The sequence below is a fragment of the Manis javanica genome, chromosome 2 (genome assembly GCF_040802235.1).
Source record: "Manis javanica isolate MJ-LG chromosome 2, MJ_LKY, whole genome shotgun sequence".
Taxonomy (NCBI): domain Eukaryota; kingdom Metazoa; phylum Chordata; class Mammalia; order Pholidota; family Manidae; genus Manis; species Manis javanica.
Genome location: NC_133157.1, coordinates 5,623,642 through 5,639,630, shown reverse-complemented (window position 1 = coordinate 5,639,630; position 15,989 = coordinate 5,623,642). Strand labels below are relative to the sequence as shown.

The 15,989-nt window shown below is 57.7% G+C and overlaps 1 protein-coding gene across 2 annotated transcripts in view; it reads left to right on the top strand.

The window, feature by feature from the left end:
• Nucleotides 1–15,989, top strand: part of HMCN2 (hemicentin 2) — a 133,595-nt gene that overhangs the window by 82,935 nt on the left and 34,671 nt on the right. For both annotated transcript variants that reach the window (XM_073222828.1, XM_073222826.1), the window contains exons 45-62: nucleotides 773–1,054; nucleotides 2,104–2,271; nucleotides 3,407–3,520; nucleotides 3,921–4,007; nucleotides 4,474–4,665; nucleotides 5,562–5,735; nucleotides 5,860–5,973; nucleotides 6,468–6,610; nucleotides 6,965–7,115; nucleotides 7,710–7,928; nucleotides 9,587–9,700; nucleotides 10,092–10,279; nucleotides 10,889–10,985; nucleotides 11,824–11,985; nucleotides 12,129–12,242; nucleotides 13,206–13,408; nucleotides 14,060–14,141; nucleotides 15,156–15,287. In XM_073222828.1, the coding sequence (XP_073078929.1) occupies nucleotides 773–1,054; nucleotides 2,104–2,271; nucleotides 3,407–3,520; nucleotides 3,921–4,007; nucleotides 4,474–4,665; nucleotides 5,562–5,735; nucleotides 5,860–5,973; nucleotides 6,468–6,610; nucleotides 6,965–7,115; nucleotides 7,710–7,928; nucleotides 9,587–9,700; nucleotides 10,092–10,279; nucleotides 10,889–10,985; nucleotides 11,824–11,985; nucleotides 12,129–12,242; nucleotides 13,206–13,408; nucleotides 14,060–14,141; nucleotides 15,156–15,287 (2,736 nt within the window). The remainder of the gene's footprint in view (nucleotides 1–772; nucleotides 1,055–2,103; nucleotides 2,272–3,406; nucleotides 3,521–3,920; nucleotides 4,008–4,473; nucleotides 4,666–5,561; nucleotides 5,736–5,859; nucleotides 5,974–6,467; nucleotides 6,611–6,964; nucleotides 7,116–7,709; nucleotides 7,929–9,586; nucleotides 9,701–10,091; nucleotides 10,280–10,888; nucleotides 10,986–11,823; nucleotides 11,986–12,128; nucleotides 12,243–13,205; nucleotides 13,409–14,059; nucleotides 14,142–15,155; nucleotides 15,288–15,989) is intronic.

Genomic DNA, 15,989 nt, shown 5'->3' with positions numbered 1-15,989 from the left:
AGCTGGAAGGGGCTGGAAGGCTGGGCGACTGAGCACCCTGGCAGGGCAACCCCACCCTCTGGAACCTGAGCCCAGGCAGGAGCTGTGCTGATGAGAACGCTTCGAGCTTCCCTCTCAGGTGGCTGGGGTCTTATTAACTGCCCCCACATCCGGCTTCTTACAGCCCCTGACCCAAGTAGGAGAGATGGGCAGCGTGACCCCAGGTAGCCCCCAATGGCCCAGAGGGGAAATATCATCTTGAAGCAGTTGGAAACTGAAAGAAATATAAAATTTATAGGAAGCTCCTATGTACAGTGGAAACCCAGGCTCTATCCACTTGTCCTCTAGCGATGGAATTAAATGTCTCAGCCTTGTAAAAACCATTCGAGAAAACAAAACTGAGAAGAGAGCTGTGCTGTGCGGCGCCCTGGGGGGAAGCCAGTGAGGAATGCCCCCCACCCCAGCGGGGCCCAGCGACTGCTTAGACTCCAGGAAGCCCCCTCCTTCTGAGGAAGAAAACCTCTTAAAGGTTTTCTTAAGGGCAGTGCCTTGAGCTTGTTCTCCAAACAGCAGGCTTACCCATGATCCCCAGGGTATGGGAGAGGGGCCGTGGCTGCTGTTATGACCCCAATGTAGAGATGGAAATGGAGGCGCGGGGAGGTGAGGTCACCTGGCTGAGGTCACACAGCCAGCAAGTGGTGGAGGGACACAGGCTAAGCAGGGTCATGGTGCATGGCGAGCGCTGTGTGCGGTGGCCAGCAGCCTTCCCTCACGCACTTTCTCCCCACCCCAGTTCCCGCTCAGATCACCAGCCCTCAGGAGCCCCACCCGCAGGTCTCCGTGGTCCAGGACGGGGAGGCCACTCTGCAGTGCGATGTCACAGGGAAGCCCCCGCCCAGGGTGACGTGGGAGCGGGACGGCCAGCCGGTGGGGCCCCAGCCTGGCCTGCAGCTGAAGGACCAGGGTCGGAAACTGCATGTGGAGCGGGCTCAGGCTGCCCACGCTGGACTCTACAGCTGCGTGGCCGAGAACGTGGCCGGGAGGGCGGAGAGGAGGTTTGCGCTCTCCGTGCTGGGTGAGGACCAGCAGCCGGAGGGGCAGGACTGGAGGAAGCGAAGCTAGTTCAGGCTTCAGGCTCTGCTCCTGGGGTCAGTCCTGCTGACTCCTCTGATAAAGGCTGTTCTCAAATCAGGACTGACTCCAAGCAGCCCTAATTTCCCTCCCACCCTCCCCCTCTCCCTTATTTGCTGTTCCCCTACTCTGTTCCTGACACTGGGGCAAGAAGCAGTCCCTATCCTGCATGACTTGTATGTGACGGGGAATTCGGAGCCTGTGGGGGGCCAGAAAGACCCTGAACACTGTCATGGGAAGTCAGGGTAGCTTCCTGCAGGAGGTGACCTTTCAGCTGAAATGTAAAAGCTCAGTGAGAGTTAACCAGGTGCCAGGGTGAGGGGAAGGATATGCCAGGCAGAGGGAGCATACTCTGAGGAGGCCTGGGAGGTGACTCGGCACAGTCAGGGTAACGGAAACAGGCTCTTGCTTCCAGACCTTTCTGAGCGCCTCCTGTGTGCCTCGGGTGGAGGTGGGCGGCAGTGAGAGATGAGGTGGGAGAGGTGGACAGGGCTCTGGCTCGGAGGCCGCGCTCATCATGTGCATGGTGGTCCTGGGACCCCAGCCCCACCCATTTACCGCTGCCTGATGGGGTGTGGCTGGTGTTCTCAGCGGATCCCTAAGAAGCTGCAGGGTAGCCACGGAGCGCTGATGGTGCACTTAGGAAATGCATCTGTGTCTGCCTTTTCTCAGATTCCAGTCTCATTTGCTCAGCATGGGCTCTGTGCCAGGCACTGTGCTGTGCACTTTACACATGTCCTTGAATCCTCCTGGTGTCCCTCAGGGGGGTGGGGAAACTGAGGCCCGGCGCCCAGCCTGCGGCCACCACTCACTCCCTTTAATGGGAGCAGCTCTGGTCTGGCTACCTGTGCTCCTCAGGGCCCCCCGACTGGGGTGCAGAGGGTGGGCACAGTCCTCAGGGAGCACGGCTGGGGAGGGCGCGAGGAGGGGGTGCAGGCAAGAATCAAGCCGCCTGTGTCTGCATCCTGAATGTGGCTTCTTCTCTGTGTCTAGTTCCCCCAGAGCTCATCGGAGACTTGGGCCCTCTGACCAATGTCACTGCTGCCTTGCACAGCCCCTTGACGCTGCTCTGTGAAACCACAGGCATCCCACCCCCCAGGGTCCGCTGGTTCCGAGGGGAGGAGCCCATCAGCCCTGGGGAGGACACCTACCTCTTGGCAGGTAAGGTGCCCACAAGGGGAGTATCTGGTTATCGGGTCTGGCCCTCCACCTCCGCCTCTGTCCGTGACTTCTGACCCTGAGCTGCTAGGCCTCGTTGGGATAATTATTTCAGCTGTTGTGCCCCAAGAGTGTACCCCAAAACTCTGGTCAAGTGAAGTGCTCCAGGGAAAAAAATTGGATTTTAATAAGTCTGGAAAGGGCTTCTGCTCTGCTCCCCAACTAGAGACTCACAACGACCATTTGCATAGTTAAAGTTCTGATAAGTCGTGCAGAAAAAAAAAAATTCTCATAGCACTTCTATACATCCCACAGAACAGTAACAAACTTTTGGAAGTGCTGGTCTACAAACCTTCCCCTCTGAATATTCATTCTCCTCACAACACTGGTTTGCAGTGGTTCTTGCTGGTATACAAATGGGAAAACTGAGGCCCTAGAGGCAGCGTCCCATCAATCCTGCAAGGACTTCAAGGTCCAGTGAAGCTTACCCTCGGCGAGTGTTCCACACAGCCAAAGCCGGGGTGGCCAAGGACTGTCCCCTTGTGCACCACTCCTGAGCACTGGCTGGGGTGGGGGCTGCCGGAGGAGCTGCGATGATAGGAATTCAGAGACTGCATCCTGGCCAGGCAGGAGACTGGCAAACGATCACAGTATCCGCCCTGGGGGCAGCTACGGCAGTGACCCCTTGTCCTGTGCACCTGCCTTCCTGGGGCGCGTCCTAGATCCCTGGTTCCCCTGAGAGCAGCTGGCTCACCTCTGAGGGGTCCTTGGGAGCAGGCAGCCTTTCACCAGGTCCATCGGAGTAAAAAGTGGGGGCAGGGGCTGACCTGGGCCAGGACTTCATAGGCCGCTCCTGACCTTTTAGCCCCAGCAGGTCCCCAGAACTGGGGGGGTAGTGAGGAGACAGATCCTTCTTCCTGGAACAGGGTCCTCAAGTTTACCCTGGTGCCTGTCTCACAGCAGGGAGCTCCACCTACCTGCTCGCCCTCCTGGGCCTCAGTCTCCCCACCTGAGGAATGGAACACAGGGGGAGGCAGCCACATACATATCTAATTATAATGTCTGGTGGGCAGCCTGGGCTCAGCTGGACAGAAGGCTGCTTGTAGGCATGCCTGGAGCCCATTCCCCTCCCTCCCAGGTGGCTGGATGCTGAAGATGACTCGGGCACAGGAGCGAGACAGGGGCCTCTACTCATGCCTGGCAAGCAACGAGGCTGGCGAGGCGCGGAGGAACTTCAGCGTGGAGGTCCTGGGTATGGCACCACCTCATTCTCACAGGCACCCCATGAATCCCTTCCCTCTTGCCTGGAACAGGGCCCAGGACTAAGGGCTCACGCTCTGGGGCTGCCATGGAACTTTCCAGAAACAGCAGGAGCTAACCCAAAGTGGAGGGGGGTAAATATTTCCAACACTACCCAACTGCCCTCCCCTGACTAGGGCCTGCTCCCACAGCACTGGCACTTTCCTCAGCCAGCCAGCAGCAAATGTTTATGAAACTCACTGCCCCACAGAAGCAGGCACAAGGGGATGGGGAAACCGAGGCATAGGAAACTGAAGAGAGACACCATGGGCTCTTAGCTCCCTGCTCCGTGGCTGTTCAGCCTGAGTGGGACGACCCTGGTCAGTTACCCCCCGCCTCCCTGCTTCCCCCAGTTCCTCCCAGTATCGAGAATGAGGACGTGGAGGAGGCAGTCAAGGTCCCCGAGGGGCAGACAGCCCACCTGATGTGCAATGCCACAGGTAAGGGCCGCACACAGTGGACTGGGAGAAGGAGGAGAAGGCAGCTTCAGAAAGGAGGCCACAGTGGCCTCGTGACATCTTAGCCCAGCTCGAAGCCCCTTGAGGACAAAGGGCTGCCTTGCGACCATAGTTTCCCTGGTACCTGGCAGAGTAGGCACCCATTAATGCTGTGGGTTAGGGTAGGTAGGTGGGGTGGTACAGGTGGGGGGGGAGGGATGGAAGGGATAATTTGCCTTTCTGTCTTGCTGGTTTGTACCGAACCATCTCTGCCCAGTCCTTGGTAAGGAAAAGGTGGTCAAACCATGTGGGAAAGGGCCCCGACCAGGCTCAGTGGCTGCTTCTGTCTTGCCCTGCTGCTTGGGGGTCTGGACTGAGATGGAGAGTCCACATCCCTAGCCTCTGACCTCAGGGCCACGCTGGTCAGAACCTGCTGACTTGTCTCTGCTGCCTCTCCCTCTGTGTACAGGCCACCCACAGCCCAAGGTCACATGGTTCAAGGACAGCCAGCGCCTGGCTGCCGGGGACGCCCACCTCATCTCTCCAGACGGAGCCCTCCTGCAGGTCCTCCAGGCCAACCTGTCAAGTGCCGGCCACTACTCCTGCATCGCAGCCAACGCCGCGGGGGAGAAGACCAAACACTTGCAGCTAAGCGTCCTGGGTAAGTGCTGGACATCTCCTGGCTGCCCCGGGTGCTGGCAGGAGGGAGAGGCGAGGTGACCACCTCCTTACAGGCAGCTTCCCACAAAGCACTCTGTGACTTTTATTTCGACTTCTCCAAGTTCAACAGCAATAATAACCACAAAAGTAGTAACAGCAGCTACACTGGCTGAAGTCTTGTGGTGGGCCAGGCATTTGGACACTAGAGATGTGCCCGTCCCCACGTCACTGATGCAGCTCTGAGGCTTAGGGAGGTGACAAGACTCACTTTAGGCCCCCAGTGTGTAGTGTGTGTGGGGGGAGGGGGGTGGCGGTTTCACACCCAGGCCATCCGTGTCCTGAAGGCAACCAGTGGGAATTGACTTGTTAGGAGAAACAGGGTCTAGAAAACACGAGGGACACAGACTTGTTTTATAAAATTCACTTCTGAAAAATGCTGGTGGTAAAGGGGGAGTTCACTGCAGGGGCTGAAGAGGAATTTTTAGGACCAGTGAAACTGGGAGCTTTTCTATTCAGCAGGGATCAGCCCTGCCCCCACCCTCCAGCCCACCAACCTCTCCAGAGTGGTAGATTTGAACCAGAAGGAGACCCGAGAAGCTCTGAGTAAATTAATAGACAGTCTGCATTTTAAGAGCATTATGGGGAAATTGAGGCAGAAATTGTCCAGCTTCCCCTGTGGTATTGCTTAGTGGTGGTGAGCTTCAGCTCTAGGTCACCTGGGCCTCGGTTCAAGTCTAGATGCACAGCGCATGGGCCACTCTGAGCCTCAGGTTCCCATCTGTGCGATGCCAACAGCAAAAGTGCAGAGCTAAGCACCCGGGTCTGAGACTTCCTGATCCTCGGGCCCAGAGTTGGGGATCCCTGTTACCATGCATACCCTGCGCCCCCCTCCAACAGTGGTTCCCACCATCCTGGGAGTGACCGAGGACAGTGCAGATGAGGAGGTGACTGTGACCATCAGTAACCCCATTTCTCTGATCTGCGAGGCGCTGGCCTTCCCCTCCCCCACCGTCACCTGGATGAAGGATGGGGCCCCGTTTGAGCCCTCAAACAACATCCAGCTGCTCCCAGGTGATGCCTTCTCTGGGGGGAGGATTGAGGGGGCAGGGCACACGTCATCAGGCTGGGCCAGAGGAAGGGACTGGTTCATGAGTTCATGTCTGGGGGTGACCATGGCTGCTGTGCCCCCAAGCAGGCACCCACGGGCTGAAGATCCTAAATGCCCAGAAGGAAGATGCGGGCCAGTACACCTGTGTGGTCACCAATGAGCTTGGGGAGGCTGTGAAGAACTACCACGTGGAAGTCCTCAGTGAGTTGGGGACCCCCGAGGCACCCGCCGGGCAGGCAGAGGCTGCTCTGGGACCTGGAACCTGGGTGGCACTGGATACCCCAGGTGCCTTCACATGGGCTGTCTCATCTGATGGGTGCCAGGCAGCCAGGGCCCACTCAGTCATTATAGGGCTGAGCACACCAGGAGGAGAGAACCAGTTAGGACTTGGGCCACATGGGCATCCCAACCCATACCAGTCCTGGTTTCCTTCTGCCACTTGTACTGTGGTGCCATCAGAGGCCCCACAGCTTGAGAGCTGGTATCCCCAGAAGATCCCCCAGAGGCCACCTCAGTAATCCCCCTGCCTCTCTCCCCTGCATGAGCAGCCCCAGGAGCAGGTCGGTTCCCAGGGTCCCTGTTCTTCCACTCTTGGGAGCAGCCCCCGTTTCTACAACTGCCCTAGGACCAGGGTGGGTGCAGGGGCTCAGCCCCCCTTTCCCAGACCTGCTCCTCAGACCCCCTGTGGTTTTCAGTACCCCCTTCCATCTCCAAAGACGACCCCTTGGGGGAGGTCAGCGTGAAGGAAGTGAAGACCAAGGTCAACAGTACCTTGACCCTGGAGTGTGAGTGCTGGGCTGTGCCCCCACCCACCATCAGCTGGTACAAGGATGGCCGGGTGAGTGTGGAACCCTGTGGGTGGCCTGTGGGTTCCCTATGGTTCTGCCTGGAACCTTCCAGAAAAGGTGATCAAAGCACCTGGTCCCAGAGCTGGTCTGGGGCCCGTACCACCCTTTATATTTCAATAAGAAATCCAACTCTTTATAGGTAACAAGTATCACCAACATTAAACGCTATATTCACCCATTTAATTCTCTTCCAGTGTTTAAGTTACATGGATTTGGTATACTCCAACATTGTTGGAGTATTCCTATTACTTTATGTTTTCCTTTTTTTTTAATAGAAGTACCCTCATCTGGGTGCTTTCTGCCCTTCTTTTCTCATCTCCCTTCCCACTCTCTCCACTCCCCAGCCCGTGGCCCCCAACGAGCGGCTCCATCTCCTGGGTGAAGGGCGGCTGCTCCAGATCCGGCCCACACAGGTGGCGGATTCAGGGCGATACCTGTGTGTGGCCACCAACGTGGCTGGCGAGGATGACCAGGACTTCAACGTGCTCATCCAGGGTGCGTGGGGGGGGCATGGTTGGCCTGGCTGGGTGTGGCAAGCATCAGGGCTTTGGAGTGGCCTGGCAGGGAACTCTCCCAGGCTGCTGTTCCCCTTCCCCATGGCTGGCACGTGGGACTGCCCGACCTCTGGCCTGGGCTCTTTCATGAACTGACTTCATGACTTGAGGGCATCACTGCTCAGCCTAGGCCTTAGTTTCACCTTTGTGAAACGTGGGTAATCAAATCCAGTGGCCTTGGGGGCCCCTCCACTTCCAAAAGCTGATGAGTTTGTCCCTCTGGGCTCCAATAAACAAACTCTGGCTAATGCTTCTATCTGGCTTCCTCTCCTGAAAAATATCAGTGTGTCACGAGAAGCCTTTTGAGTCCATCAGACATGAGCTCCAGAAGGCAGGAACCTCATCCTAGTGGCAGCATAGCAGTTGCTCAGTGAACACTGGTCGAAGGTGTAAATTAATTTAAAAACTACCTTGACCTAAGGGTCTGGCTCCAACAGCGGAGTTTCTGCACCTGCAGGAGGCTGGGGTGGGAGTGTCTGAGCAGAGGCCCATTGTCTGTCCTAATAGCTCCGTGTTGCCCCCTCCTCCCCACCAGTGCCCCCCATGTTCCAGAAGGTGGGTGATGCCAGTGCAGACTTCGAGATGCTGTCCCAGGAGGAAGAGGCCCGGGGTGGAGTGATGGAATACCGTGAGATCGTGGAGAACAACCCCACCTACCTGTACTGTGACCCTGATTCAGTCCCACCCCCAGAGCTCACCTGGTACAGGGAGGACCAGCCCCTCTTGGCCACCGACGGGGTGTCTGTTCTGCAAGGTAGTCCAGGGCTGTGCAGAGAAGTTGGGGCACTGGTGGGCAGGGACCAGGGTTGTACCCACAGCAGAACTGGTCTCCTCACATGCCTTCCTATAGGTCCTTTAAGCTCTCCTGTATGTTTGCTGTGTGACCTGGGACAGGGCGTGTAACCACACTTGGGCTTAACTGCCTTTTGTAAACCAGGGCTAGAAGTTTTCTGCCTGTTTGAAGGCAAGAAGAAGGTCCCTTTCTGCCTGCTTTTCAGGGCAGGCTCTCACCTGGGCCTTGCCCACCTCTGGGCTTCAAGATCTGTAATGTCCTGAAAGGACTGGTCAAAGCTGGTACCTTTCTCTGGAGGGGGAGACAGTTCCTTGATGAGGCCTCATAATGACCCACTGGGATCCAAGCTTTTTTTTTTCTTTGTACCACTTTAAATATTTGCTTATTTAAGGTCATTTAATTTTTTTAAAACAACACTTTTATTTTAGAATAGTTTTTTGTGGATGAATTTGATTTAAAAGGCTACAGGGGTCCAGACCTGGGAGGCTCTGCAGGCCCAGAGCCTTGTAGTGTCTCATGAGGGGAGCGGGGGTGGTCTCTTGGCTTCGGGTTTGCCCTGTGTCCTGCCAGCCTTGGGCCAATGGTGGGGCTGGCCAGGGGCAGATGAGGGGGTTGCACGGGCCTCTGGACAAACAAGGTCATTCCAGAGTCTATACTTTGGCATTTACAGAAGAATGTGGACTCTTGGAGATCCGGGAGAGGTGATACTTGCTGAAAGCTGTTTATTCCTGTCAGAAAACCCCAGATTGACCCCGTAATCTGGCCACAGCCTTCTGACCTGGATACTGAGCCAAACCCTGGGTACAAGCTCGGTCACATGCCTGTCCCTAGCTCAAACACTGACCGTAGGTTAATCCCAGCCGTCACCTGAACCCTGGCCACAGCCACTGAGCCCCCAGTCTTAACCATTAACCTCCAACCCTACCATTTACCTTTGACCATGGCCACTGACCCTAATCGTAGGTACCTAGTGGCTGTGGTCACAAGCTGATCTTTATTCTGGCTCTTGCCATAGGTTAACCTCACACATCTGACCCCTGACTGTGGCCACTGACTCCTCAGTCCTGGCTACTGTCCCCTGGCTCTGCACATAATGAGCCCCTGGTTCTAATCCTGGTCATGAGCCCACCACAGCCTGTGCCAGTGATCCCCCAACCCAGAACCCTGAGCACACAATGACCCTAACCCAGTCCCCTCTAGAGACCAGCTCCTATAGATGCCAGGGTCTGGTTCTGGCTGGCTTTTGATCAGAGGGTCCCAGGTGATCCCCCAAACTCCCCCATCCCCAACGACCACAGCCCAGGAGCTGCCTCTGTCTCCCACCGCCTCTGCCCCTTCCTTCCTGCTTCACTGAGGAGCCGGCTCGGCACTGCCGGGTGCCCTTGGAAGCCTCAGCGTTTCTGTCTGTAAGATTGGAGCAGTAACAGTACAGAGAGCCAGGGCCGGGAGAATGTGGGCGCGCAGCAAGCAGTTACTGTGATTAATCTGACGGCCTGTGACCTGGGCAGATGGTGATGCTGCCATCTGTTTCACAGATGGGGGGAGGGGGGCAGTGATGTGCCCCAGGCCCCCTCTGAGGAAGGAGCAGGTCTTTGTTCTTGGTCCCTGTGTCCCCACAGGAGGGCGGGTCCTGCAGATCCCCCAGGTACGGGCGGAGGATGCCGGGAGGTACTCGTGCAAGGCCTCCAATGAGGTGGGCGAGGACTGGCTGCACTACGAGCTGCAGGTGCTGAGTGAGTGGCCTGGCCCGGGGTAAGGAAGGGTCCCACGAGGGCTCCGCTCTGGAAGGGGAGGGGGTCAAGATAGAGTGTGCTGTCCAGTCCTGCATTATGTCGTGGTTGCCAACGTAGGAGTGTTAAGCTTGGGCTCTGAAACCGGACAGGACTGGGTTCAAGTTCCAAGTGAGCTGCTCCCTAGCTGTGTGACCTCAAGCAAATCACAGCCATCTCTGTGCCCCAGAGTCCTTGACTGCATCAGGGCCTGGGGAGCTTGGTGAACAGAGCACAAGGAGCCCCGACCAGCGCCTGGCACTAAGGGCTGCTCTTCCTCCACGCCCACCACCCACCCCCAGAGACCTTTCTCAGGGAGGCTGCCTGCTCCTCACCCTCCTCTCCCTGACCTCAGCCCCACCTGTGATCCTGGGGGACACCGAGGAGCTGGTGGAGGAAGTGACAGTCAATGCCAACAGCACCGTCAACCTACAGTGCCCGGCCCTGGGCAACCCCCTGCCCACCATCTCATGGCTCCAGAACGGGCTGCCTGTCTCCCCGAGCCCGCGGCTGCAGGTCCTGGAGGACGGACAGGTCTTGCAGGTCAGGGCTTCCCCTGGCCGGGCTGAAGGCTCACACTCTCTGTCTGGGAACCAAGGAGCAGCCACTGTCTGCACCTAGGCAGGCAAAGGTGCCTGACACCATGTCATAGCCCAGGGATTTAAACCAGCTCCTGGCCGGCAGGCACGGGCTGCCCACGGCACCTGAGGACATGCACGGACGCCACACTTAAGCCCAGCGCGGCACAGGGCCACATTCTGTGGGGATGCCTGACACTTACAGAACTGTGCCCAGCACCCAGGGGCTCAGACAGCACCTCGGCCACCTGCGTCCAGACACAGCTGCACGGGACCCCTGAAGCCCAGCATAGAACAGGGCAGCCGTCCTTGGGGCTGGGGGAGACCATTGTCACCCTCTTGCTGTCAGGAATCATCCAATATCAACCTCATCTCCCTACCCCCAGTGTCACAGAAAGCCCCTGATGGCTGAGGGTGGCAGGCCCTCCGTGGGGCCCCCTAAGCGCTGCTGCATGTAGACAAAGGGGTCTTCTAGGCCTGGTGTGGGTGGCAGGGAGCCCTCCAGCAGTTCTGGGAGGACCCGGAGCCATCAGGCCTGCAGCATCCCTCAGGAACCTCCTCCCCGCTCCCACAGGTTTCCACTGCAGAGGTGGCTGACGCTGCCAGCTACATGTGTGTGGCCGAGAACCCAGCAGGCTCTGCAGAGAAGCTCTTCACCCTCAGGGTGCAAGGTGGGCTGAGTGGGTGGCTGCTGCAGGCTCCCCAGCTGGGAAGGGGCTGGGCTCCTGGCCTGCTCCAGGCCACCCCCTGGGTTAACTGTGCAGTCAGACTCAGCATGGTGTGTCCAGTGTCCTGGGCTCGGAGCCTAGAGTTCAGGGGTCCTGGCCTGAACTGATCCTGGAACCAGCCATATCCCGGGACAGGGAGCATTTGGGGACCCTGATTACTAAAGGCCAACTCCAGGTAACTTTAAGCAACTTCAGAGGCTGCCAGAGAATGGTTCTTCAGAGACCTTACGGCACCATTACTGAGCACTTACTGTGAACCTGGCCTGGGGTTGAGCACTTTCCCTGGGCTGACAACTTCCAGTGAAACTAGGAGGTTAACCTGACGTATAGCCGTGGAACAGACCCAGAGAGGTCATCCAGGGACGGGGTCTCCCCACCCTGGAGTCGACCCTCTGGGCTTCTGCATTTGTGGGACCCATGCACCTCAGTGGCTGTGAGTTCTGCCTCCAGACCTGGGGCGGCTGTGGCCTCACGGAGGGATGACAGTGTTGAGTGCTGCCGGTCTAGGACCCAAACCTGAATGGATATTTTGGCTCTGCCTCTGACCAGCTGAGTGGCTCTGGACAAGTGACTCTCCCTGTCTGATCTCTGAGCCCCCACGTCCTTATCTGTGAGATAGTTCTGACAAACAGCGACTGCTGCAGTGTTTGGAGATGCGCCTCGGTGAAGCTCCCGGAGCTTGTAGAGGCTCTGTGTGTCCGTGTGTCCTTCTGTGGCTCTGCTGCCCTGCTGGCATGCAGTCTCATGTGTCTTTCCTTTATCCTGGTGGCCATGGGGACAGTCCCACCACGAATCACAGGTCTGAACTCGGAGCAGGTCACTGCCATCCTCAATAGCAGCATCTCCCTCCCCTGTGATGTCCACGCTCACCCAAGCCCTGAGGTCGCTTGGTATAAGGACGGCCAGGCCCTCTCCTTGGGAGAAGGGGTCTTCTTCCTACCTGGTGGGTAAACTGAGGCATGGGCCCTGGCTCTGAAGCTGTGTAGGGAGTCAGAGTTGCTTCCCCAAACCTGGGACCTGATTGGGAGCCTGGGAGGGCTTTTGGGTTGTGGGCTAGCTGGTGCAAGGGGCTGGCTCCCTCGACAGGCACCCACACACTGCAGCTGGCACGAGCACAGCCATCAGATTCTGGGATGTACATGTGTGAGGCCCTCAATGCCGCCGGCCGAGACCAGAAGCTGGTGCAGCTTAGCGTGCTCGGTATGTCCTGTCTGCCCCCCTACCTACACTGTCCCCCATTCTTTCAATCAGACCTCACCACCATGTCCCTCAGGCAGCACAGCCAGGAGAGGGGCAGCCAACCCTGGGGTTGCCTGGTATGCCCTGTGCCCTCCTGTAGTGACGGCGTCTGGGCAGTGTGGAGTTAAGACCCTGGTCTGTAGAATTGGACAAACTTGAGTTTGAAACTCTGCTCAGCACTTATTTGCTCTGTGACCCTGGGCAAGTCCCTCCTCGTCTCTAAGCCTCGGGTCTGTCATCTGTAGGGTGATGGCTGGCATAGGATTAAATGGTGGTATGTGAGTGCTTCACCCAGTGCCGGGCACGCAGTGAGCTCTGATGTCAAGGAGAGGCAGCAGGAATGCCACAGGGAGGGCCCCTCCCGAGCCTCATCGACCACGAGGTTCTCGGCACAGAGCCTCTCTGGGGCTCCTGGCCTCAGAATCCTCTTGGGGAAAAGCTGACCCAAGCTCCATGATCCAGGACTCTCTGGAAGGTTCTTTCTAGCCCCAGGACTGGCTCATTTATCTGCGGGTGTTCACCTACCATGCACCGGACACCGTGCCCCGTCCTGTGGGCTCACAGTGGGGTGGGAGCTTTGAGGTCAGTTTACTGGAGGGATGGGGGCTCTGGGCTCTGAGGACCCCCACTGAGGGCTCTGACACAGTTGGGGTCTGCCTGTGGTGAAAGGAGCCCAGATGGCCTGCAAAGCGCCTCCCCCTTCTGGGAGGCAGTGGCCCTGAGATGCCAGGAGCCTTTTCCCGGTCACCCAGCAGGTCCTTGGCATGCTGCCCAGGTCCTCTTCCTCCAACTCCCTGGGTCTGTGCATTCCCCGGGGTGGGGAGGTCTGCTGTGTGACCCTGTGTGCCTCTGAGGCTCTTTGCTTGTGGCTGGGGGACACCCCAGGAAGGCCACAGTGCCTCACTCTGCTGCCCCCTGTCCCAGCTCCCCCCACCTTCAGGCAGCCCTTCAGGGGCCCCAGGAATGTGGTCCCGGTGCGGGCTGGGGACAAGGCAGTCCTGGACTGCGAGACAGACTCGATCCCTGAGCCGGCTGTGACCTGGTACAAGGATGGGCAGCCCCTGGTCCTAGCACAGCAGACCCCGTCTCTGCCAGGGGGTCAGAGGCTAGAGATCCAAGACACCCAGGTAGGCAGCCCAGTGGTGTGGGCAGCCATAGAGGGCTGTGGGTTCTGGGCAGGTATGGAGGGGGGACAGCTATGTAGCAGGGTGCAGGGGCTGATTAGCAACCTCCAGGGCCAGACACATGGGAAGAGTACAGGCCCCAGACCCGGCTGCCCACCGGCTCACAGAATGACCTTGAGTAGGTCCACTGCCCATAGCCTGCCTCACTCTCCCCAGGATCTAGAAGCCTTTTTCCAGGCCCTTGTGGTATGACCCCCTGGGAGTCGTTGCGCCCACCCAACCTGGTGTGGATTAGACGCTCACAAATGTTCGTTTGCTGGGTGAATGTTTGTTTCTCCTCTGGAAATCCACTCTGGGCTCCTCTCTCCTGGCCCGGCTCATCCTCATCATGAGGGGGCCCTTTTCCTTCAGGGCTGGCTGACACGCAGGCCCAGGAGAGGGTGGAGGTCAGGGACTCACCTTCCATCGGTCCTCTCGCTTCTTGAGGCTTTGGGAAAGACTAGAGGGCCCCTCTCCCCTTTGGTTTCCCAGGCAAGACCAGCATATTTGAAGGGTCCCTCCTCTGAAATGTTCTGGGGCCTGGATGTCTTGGGGGAGTCCTGGGCACCCCACCCCAGGCCCATGCACAACATCACCATATTCTCTCTGTCCCAGGTGTCAGATAAAGGTTTATACAGCTGTAAAGTCATCAATGCAGCTGGGGAGGCCATGCGGACATTCATCCTCAGTGTCCAGGGTAAGTTGGGGACCAGCCCAAGCATCACCATGGGACCCCTAACAGCACACAGGGGCTGCCAAGGACGGGAAGGGCAGCAGCTGGAAAGAGGTGGTGTTGCTGAGTGTTTAGGGCACCAGATCTGGGATGGAAAACACCAGGACCCAATCACAACTCTACCTATGACGTGCTCTGTGGGGCTCCATAGAATGACTTCGCCCCCTGAGACTCAGGTTTACCTTTAGTAAAAGGAGCTAAAAGCAATACCTGCCTGCTATGCATACAGGAAGCACTCAGCCAGTGGACTCCATGACTGCCTATAAAGTGCTAGGCGTAGGGCCTGGCATGTGAGCACTGGGATGGGAGCCCTCAGAGATTGAGTTGCTACTTGAGTGGTCCTGTGCTCAGGTAAAACTGCTGTGCAAGACGGGAAGGACAGGTTGTGGGGCCATCAGCTGTCTGCCACAGATGGCAAAGCCAGTAACCTCCCCACCCAGTGAGCAGGATGGGTCCCACCCTGAGCCATATTGATACCATTATTGAAAATTATTGGCACAAGGTTTGCTGCACAAAGCTCACAGCCCCTTCTCCTGATGGCTCCTGAGGAGCCGTGGGAAGTGGAGATGTCTGACACTTGAGGGTGAAGGTGTTTCATCCTGAGCACAGCCATTTTTCTTCCATTGGTAGCGGCTGCTCAGACTGCATGACTTCATCCTGGCTGAGTAAGAGGGTGCTGGGATGGATTAGTGATGTCTGCCCGGGTGTAGGCTGAGGACTGCTGGTGCACTGACCATGTATTTACCATCCTCAGGCTAAGTGGACCCTCCCCGGGCTCTGCTTTGTAAATGTTTTGAAACAGCCAGCTGCTGGTTCTATTTATATCCGTGAATGAAGCAACCCATATTTCCACCAATGGCCAAGCACAAAATGTCAGCTCTTAACCACAGAGAAGGGCTTCCAAGCATCCTTGGTCTGCCTGAGAGGGAGTGGGAGGCGGAGCCCTAGGATTCTGGGAATCTGGCCTCTCTCCTGCAGTGCCCCCAACATTTGAGAACCCCAAGACAGAGACAGTGAGCCAGGTGGCTGGGAGCCCTCTGGTGCTGAGCTGCGACGTGACCGGGGTCCCTGCACCTACTGTCACTTGGCTCAAGGACAGAATGCCTGTTGGTGAGTACACTTGGTCCTTCTTACCTTTTTGCCAAATATTCCTTTATTTAATGAAATGGCAATGAAATCAGGGGAGTGTTGTTAATTGTTCTTGTTTGGCAAAATCAAAGGCTGGCAGTGCCCTACTGGTCCCACCTCTATGTGTCTTTGAACACCACTGGTCCTTGAAATCCCAGATTTGAGGATTATTCCCAAGGGGGCTCGAAGGTTCCTTGTGTTGGTGCCAGTACGCAACTCGCACACGAGGGACGTGCAGAGCAGGTGCTGCGGCCCAGCCAGCCCGGCCCTGGGCTCGGCATTGGCTCCCAACGCCGGTCCTCTCCCAGGAACGGAGCTCCTCACCTGGCCCCTGGTCACCCCCATCTGTAGTCTTGCCTGGCTCTCTGCTTCTCCCCAACTCACCCTCTGGTCACTCAGGGAATCCCTTGTCTCATCGGCTGGTAAACACCTCTGATGCCAGCCCACTCCTGTCTATCCTGTCTATCCATCACTGTGCCCCCCACCCTGCCCCCCAGGTGAGGGCAGCATCCCCTCAGTGGTCTCCTGGGCCCACCCTTTGCCTCCAGGACAGGCTCCACAGTGGGGAGAAGGGACCTCAGAGTGCAGCTCAGAGCAGGTGGTTTGTTGAAAACCCTTTTGTGGCTGCAGCGTTGAGAACCACAGCCTCGCAGGCGTCGAGGGGCCCGGGGCCAGGGGCCAGCC